This window comes from Habropoda laboriosa, unplaced genomic scaffold (genome assembly GCF_001263275.1).
Source record: "Habropoda laboriosa isolate 0110345459 unplaced genomic scaffold, ASM126327v1 scaffold333, whole genome shotgun sequence".
NCBI classification, from domain to species: domain Eukaryota; kingdom Metazoa; phylum Arthropoda; class Insecta; order Hymenoptera; family Apidae; genus Habropoda; species Habropoda laboriosa.
This window is the reverse complement of record NW_017100500.1, coordinates 193,674-201,472: the sequence shown is the minus strand read 5'-3', so window position 1 is coordinate 201,472 and position 7,799 is coordinate 193,674. Positions and strand designations below refer to the sequence as shown.

The window sequence follows — 7,799 nt, the reverse complement described above, 5'->3', positions numbered from 1 at the left end:
CTTTCATATATACTTTATGTTGCTTTTTTTATGTATACTTTATATATAACAATGTTATGTTTATTTAAGGCCCAATACGTTCATTACGAAGGAAATAATCTGCAACAGAAAGGAGACGAATATACGGTTAAACGCTTGTACCTCATTTGCTCCCTGTCGTAAGCACCGCGAGTAATAGAACTATTCAGTCGATAGAGACGAGTCCAAGTGTTTCCTTAATTTTTATTCTCTACTTCTTTATTTTCTCGTGTGTGTATATCGTTTGCTACTATTTTTTCCCCCCACCACTCGGCGCTACCCTTGGACGCGACAACTTCGATCGAGGCTATAAGAACGCAAGTAGATGTGTCCCGGTATGGTCGGACCAGGTAGAACGAGCCTTTAACAGGATCTGCCGTGCTTTCGAATTGATAGACATTCTCTCTGAACGAGAAATAATTATATTCGAGCGACTGATATTCTCTGTCCAAATTGAACCGATCGATCAAGATCATCGATCGCTGTGTCATTTTTCTATTAAACATTTTCGAGATAGAAAAGGTCAATCTTGAAAGTTAATTAAATTAAATTATATTCATTTTGGACAAAGAATAGTTTAACAATTCAATTTCTTTTCTCGGCAATATTGTCGCAACATACAATATTCATCTGTTCAATGTACAAATTTTTCTTCGTTTGTTTTATTTAATTTCCTTCTGTTTTCGAATTACTGCAGAAGATTCTTATTCACGATCATCTATTTACTGTTCCAATTGCCTCGACACGTCCGTTCCCCTACGCTTTCCTCTCACACTCTTCCTCCCACGATCCTGCGTTCGTTTTTCACGCCGTCGTGTCCCGACGCTCCCTAGGAAGGATCGCTGTAGATCAGAAACAAGTAACTTTCGACTCGCTCGCAACAGAAAAAGCTCGAAACTCGACGTTCCGTGATCGGACTTGGCGCGAACCGATCGCAAGAAGCCTACCGGGTTTTTTTCTTTGTAGAAACCCATCCAAACGTCCGGTAAAACGAACATAAAAAAAAAGAAGGTAAAACACACAGCGAACGTTTTCGATCATTTGTCGCGATCGATTTATACAATATATACAAGCACAGCGAACGCAACTCTTTTTCTCTTGCTCTTTTCTGTTTCTTTCTCGTCACGATTACACGCATCGACAAGCGAATAGATCTCCCGGATCGATCTCTGGAATGAGAGCTCTCGATCGAGGCTGAGAATAATTAAATTACGCTCGAACGATTGAAGAAAAAAAAACTAGACTCCTTATATTTACGTAGAGAATTACAGACTTTCATAGGTTAGAAAAGCAAATCACGTGACGATTAAGTCGCTTATAATACTTTATTATTTCTTACAAAATTCATCCTAAAAATGGGACGTTTCAACGTGTATAATTCAAAAATTCATTTGCTTTACATAATAACGTGTTCATTTATATATAATAACAGCTAAGAGGAGACAAAAAAAAAAAAGAAGTACCGTTTAAAGTTCCGAATCGGACGGGAACGTAAGTTAGCGTTAGCGCGAATCTGACAATTCGAGAGGAAAAACCTCGACGAAAGCAAAAAAAAAAAAAAAAATAAATAAGACAGCAAAACCCGGTAGACTCTGATTCGTTCGCGTTTCCATCCGAACGCCTCGCGGTTTCTCTATCGCGAACCCTGCCTTTTTTTCTTTCAGAAAAACACCAAGGTAACATTTCACTTAACGAATACGATTAATCAATGTTCCGTATAAATTGGTAAAAACGAAAGAGGCACAAATGAAAGAAAGAAAGAGAGAAGGGAAAGAAGAGAGAGGTACTTAACAATGAGAATTATCCTACAGCAGTTATGTACACGTTGAAAGAGAGAGAAAGAAACGAAAGCTTTCGAACGAAGAAACGAAAGAAAAAACAAAGAGACGAACGAGAATAGAATAAAATAAAATAAAAAAATATTAATGATCGTAATAATAACAGTAATAGCGGTAATAGTAGTAATAGTAATAATAATAATTAATAATAATTAATTGTATAATAATAATTGTAACAATAGTACGCAGCTTCTGTCCGACACAAAAGAAATAACCGTAACGTAAGACAAAAAGAAGAGAAAAATTACGAAAATAAACTTACACATGGATCGCAGCCTAACCCCACAGTTACTTGTTTCCCGCTCGAAATGCCGACTCTCTTTTTAAAGCCGGTCCGCTCGCGTGCAGTAATTCAAGATCCGAGAAACACAAACGAGCCATAGCTCGAAACGAAGTCGGGTTGTTTGGGCAATCGTGAAATCGGGTTACGCAGGTCTTACAGATAAGATTAAAGATATTCCATTATCTCGGTTACGAAATGGCCCTGCTCTATCGTCATCAAGTTTTTCGTCAATACAAACGAGACCAAAAAAAAAAAAAAAGAAAGAGAGAATCTACATATTTATATATATATAATTGCATGACCTAACAACCATTCGTTCGTTTTTCTATTTATTTTTTTCGAATCGCACATCTGTCCTTGTTACCGAATCGAAGGGCTTTAAAGAAGATCGTGCAAGCTACGAGCGAAAAACAGAAAATCTGTGCATCGAGAAGAATAAAGAAGAAAAAAGGAAAAACCCACCCGAAAACACCCTGGTTTCGTTATCAACGAGAACAAAGTATTAAAATCTGTTTGTACTTAAGCGTAGAACGGTGTCTCTGGTCGCTTGGTTATATTACAAAGATAGAATTATTCTAAGAACAGCTACAATTAAATTACCAACACAACGATCTTTTCGTATAAATTAAACGTCATCTATCTAACAGCTTTCTTTCGTTTCGTTTCTTCCCTCCATCGGTATGTAACAATGCTCGAGAAAGTTGTTGTTAAAGCCACGGAGAAAGAAAGAAAGAAAGAAAGAAAAAGGATAACAATAAGGTAAACATTCACGTGAGCATTTGATTCTCTATAGTACGGTGAAAAGACGAACCAGAAGAGAAAAAAAAAAAAAGAAAGAAGGAAAAGACGAGCGGATTTTTCTCGTCGATCATTCCAAAGATCGATCCCCGGTGCGCTGAAAGCTGGCTGTGCGTTGCTCTCGAACGAGCGAGCTGAAGAAAAAGCGAATAATAGCAAAGCGAACGAAGAGAACACGACGAGAAACAAGCCTCCCCCGTTACTCTCGCATCGCACGTTCTTCTATGAACCCTTCGACACGCCTCGCGTGAAACACAGCCCTAAAAAAGAACGCGTATGCGGCAATGATACGAGCGACACTTCCTAGGTAGCTGCGACGCGCGTCGTCTTCGTCGTCGTCGTCGTTGTCGTCGTCTTCGTCGTCGACACGCGTCGCATTCCTCCTTCAACTCGATTTTTCCCCCAATTTTCTGATCTTTTCCTTTCTATTCGTTTCTCTTTTTTGTTTGTCTGTTTCTGTGTCTTCCAAACGGTGGAACTCACCTTGACAGAGCAAGGCCCGGCGCTACTCGCGTACCGCTTTGTTCGTCAGCGTCGGGACGCCCTGCGCCGCGTCGATCGTTCAGCTGTCGACGCTGAAAAGCTCTTTGTGGAGGGCCGGGAACTCGAGGTGCGGCTGCGACCGTTTGAACTTCGCCAGTGTGTCCATGTGCAGAAGAGAGATCTCACGGAGCTGGGGGATCTTCGCGAGGATCGCGTCGCAGACCGTCACGTCGCCCTTTATAGGCGACACGTGGTTACGATCCAGCTCCGACCTGAGCGCCCTGATCACCGCCTGCGACAGTCTCGTGATTTCCGCCAGCCCTTTCAATCCCGGCCGATCTGAAATTATTTTTCCACCTGTTTATTTCTGGCTAGATCGCAACGGAGGTGGATGTTTATTGGAACGGGACGAGATTCGATAAGTTTCTCTGGTGAATGTTGCGAGTTGAGCTAGTGGATAGAAACGAGGAGAAGAGACGACGAATGGAAGAAGAGATTAGAGAGAGGACACATGCTCGATCGTCGAACGAGTATTTATAAGCGGCGATTAATTTCGTTTGAGAAGCTCGAGTGACGAAACCGGGACCAATTGGGATAATTGGGGAACCGTGTTGCTGGATAATTTTGGAACGTGAATCACAGGGATCGAGGGATGCGAAGAATGTCGCCGATTCGTCGTGATAATGTTTGGAATGCCGGGAACTTGTTGCCTCGTGAGTGGATGATTTAATAGGTTTAACGCAACTATTTTGTAGGCGAAAGACGATTAATATTCTTAGGTTAGTACGGTTTTGTTAAATTTTCTTTTTCAAGTTTCGCTTGAATTTAACTTTCGTCCTGTAGAACTTTCTGTGGTCAGCTAGCTGCGACAATTTCAATTTCATCCTCTCTGTACCGATCGAATCAATTATCGTCGAAGGCACTCGACTACGAAACGAACGAATTCTTTTCAACTCTGAGGAGTAAAACAGTCAAAGGACGTAATTGCATTTATTCTGCTTAATGAGACTACTACTTGCTCTCCAGTTTTATCCTTCAACTAAACATCGATTTTATTATTCTATCGACCGGTAAAAATATAATTATCGTGCTATCTTTGATTAGCGATAAATGGTAATTCTTTTCGAACGTTGTACGACGTGAAGAGAGAAGAAACAAGGGACCTTTACTAACCGGGACTAAGGAGAACCGCTGCGCTGTAAAGAGCCAGCTCTGTTTCCGTAAGCTTCAATTCGGCAATACTCCTGGCCAACTCAAACACGCAAGAAACAAGCTTCATTTCCGCCGTGTCCGTCGTGTAAAACGCGTCCTGTGGCAACATCGTGTCGCCGTATAGGACACAGTTCTGCTGGAGATCGAGGTACCTGCTCATACGTAGCACAGCCAACTCGAAGGAACCTACGAACATCACGAAAAGTGGTCAATTATTTCACGAAAATAATATCGAATAATTACTGCAAAGTAAAGGTATTCTAATAAATTACAAAAGATATCACCATAATTTCGACGAAATTAAATTCCCTACGAAGCTTCCATTCTCAAAAGATAATCTTCGTCGAAATAACGAAGGTATGTTTAAACAATATTCAATAATTGCACCGTCGGAAAATAAATTACAACGATAATCGTCGTAATTTCAACGAAATGAAATTGTCCATAAAGCTTCCATTCTTAAAAGATAATCTTCGTGTAAGTAACGAAGGTTGTTAAAAAAATTTTCAATAATTACACTGTAAAAATATGAATTACAAAGATAATCGTCGTAATTTCAACGAAATGAAATTTTCCATAAAGCTTCCATTCTTAAAAGATAATCTTCGTTGAAATAACGAAGGTTGTTTGAAAACATTCGCTCTCAATTATCACACCTCGAAGTTACAAACGTTGGTGCTGTCAGAATAATACGTTTGCTTTACGCCTTTCAGTTTGACTGTCCTCCCTCCGAAAATTCCTAAGCACACACACGTTTTATTTACCCGACATCGTATTATTCATCGTAATTTAAACAGTCTTAAAAATTGAACCTCCCATTAGCAGTTCTGAATGGTTACACGCGGGGAATTAGAATTTTATCTGTTCGCCCGTCACGGCCTTTCTCTCTCTCTCTCTCTCTGTCTCTTACCAGATAAGACATACGACTGCGCGATTATTTGTTTAGCCCGAGCAATGTTTACACCGTTCCATGCGCGGGTAATTAAAATTTACTTTTGCATAATTCCTGTTTACGAAACTGCGCCGTTATCGCGACCATTCCGTCAGTTTATACAAACCTAGATCTCTCTACGTTCCACCTGATAACGCGACATCTCGTTGTTCTGTTAACAGGGATTAGCGCCTCTCATCCCTAACAAAAGGGGGACAATAAGCGAAACAAAGGTGGAAATTGATCGATTTCGTCGATAATGTAAAGCCTTAAATATGAAAATTTCACAAAGCAAAGTGAAATCACGTTTCCCCTTATCAATTTCGTGACCAGTGAGGCGCATTATGTCTCCACTTGTATAATACAAAGTTAAGCTTAACTCGGTATCCGTAACAGACCTGATGATCGATAGATAAATAGGAAATTAAAAGAAAAAAAAAGACACTGATCTAATCGCAAAAGGGTTAAATAATGTACAAGGTAAATCGTGTTTCCTCTTGCTCGCGATATTATCGTCTACTCGTAAATTTAGATTGAGATTACTCACCAGCCTTTAATAGAACAATCTGGTCGTCCTGCGAGAGCTTCATGAATCCAGGAACCATCTTGGCGAACTCGATGATCTGCTGGATAACGGTGGTTAGTTTTTGGGCGCACTCGAGCCAGAGCTGCTCGTGCGCCATGTTCTTGTAGTACATCAATCTGGAGAGGTCGTGCGGCTTCCGGAAAGACTCCTGGATCTGTTCCGTCGACAGCAGACACGTTCTTGCGTGTGCATCCGCTATCGTTTTTGAGAGCAGCTCGCTGATCTGTGCCGGATCTACGAGAATTCATGGGTACGTCGGGATAAAACATTCAATCATTATTCTCTACGAGATTCAAAAAACGACTATATGCGTTCACGAATGTAACACAGAGAGAGAAAAGAGCGACGACACCTTTCTTTCAGAACACGTACAGCATTATCAACGATTATGTCATGTATAAGCGATAGATGATTAAAAGAGAAGAGATAAATATTGAGTAAAAAAAAAAAAAAAAGAGACACTGTTAGTTAGTGTCGATTATTTGTTTGCCTGTTATTGCCAAATGCAACGATTCAATGCAAGAGAGAGCACGTTTTCCAGGTTAAGATCACGCGAGGCAATGTGGACCAGCGAAAACCTATCGTTGTAAATTTCTATAATTACCGTAGTTTCGAAACTACATTATCGCTACAGTTACCAGAGCCATTTCACTTCAGCCTTCAAGGCGAGTAACTTTAAACGATCCCAGCTTTGCCGCGAAGAATCGCCGCCGAGAAATTCAAACCCTTTCATTCAATACCCCCTTCGGCAACTTGAATTAGCTACTCCCAGTTACACTTTACCCTTTCTACGTTCTATAGAACTTCGGGAATACCGATCAAATACATCTCGTCGTTTTACGTAAGTTTCTCGGATTACCTATAACTCTGACTACGAAACGAACACTTCGAGAACCTTACTTACTTGAAAAAAAAATAGGAAAATGAAGATCAATGTATAATTACGACGCTCCAAGCTTTAAAAGTCACACTACAACAAGAAGTAATTATAAACGTTTCTAAAAAAAGCAGGAACACAATAAAATAGTCGGACGCTTTGACGTTTCAGCAACCGCAATATCCTTCAATTCCCAAACTATCAACACAGTTCCAAAACTCCCCGAACGAACGTTCATTTACCATTCATAGTTCCCTCGAATAAACCCCTCCGTTCTGTACAACAGAAAACGTACTCTCCCATCGTGAAGACAGACAGACAGACAGACAGACAGACAGAAACGAAGTACACCGACCGTCGATCACGATTCACGCCGCTAGAAGAAGAAGAAGAGACAGAGAGAAAAAAAAAAACAGCGTGAGATGAAAGAATGAAGACAGTAAAAAGAACGAAAAAAAAAAAACAAAAAAAAAACACAAGAACGTTATAAAGAAAAGAAAATTGGAAAACGATAGAAGAAGCGCGCGATGCATGCCCATGCAAAGGGACACAAACGTAACCTCACATCTCGCATGGGACATACTGGGCAGACTCGGCACTTCGTCGTCCTCGGATGGATTGCTGACCCTCTGTTGCTGACCGCTCAGAAAGGTCGTCGAGTCGACCATCGTGTACGAGCCGTGGCCCAAGCTGGCCAGTTCGACGGTGGTCTCTTGCTTCACAGCAACGATTCCACCCCCGCTCAGGGAACCGGCACCGCCACCGCCACCGGC

The 7,799-nt window shown here is 40.9% G+C and overlaps 1 protein-coding gene across 1 annotated transcript in view; it reads right to left on the bottom strand.

Moving 5' to 3' along the window:
• Positions 1-3,470: 3,470 nt before the first annotated feature.
• Positions 3,471-7,799, bottom strand: part of LOC108576122 (probable nuclear hormone receptor HR3) — a 110,549-nt gene continuing 106,220 nt past the window's right edge. Inside the window, exons 7-10 of the mRNA XM_017939051.1 lie at positions 7,592-7,799; positions 6,111-6,383; positions 4,594-4,818; positions 3,471-3,759 (exon numbers count right to left, since the gene is read on the bottom strand). The exon at positions 7,592-7,799 is cut by the window's right edge and continues 7 nt beyond it. Of these exons, the coding sequence (XP_017794540.1) occupies positions 3,500-3,759; positions 4,594-4,818; positions 6,111-6,383; positions 7,592-7,799 (966 nt within the window). The 3' untranslated portion in view covers positions 3,471-3,499. The remainder of the gene's footprint in view (positions 3,760-4,593; positions 4,819-6,110; positions 6,384-7,591) is intronic.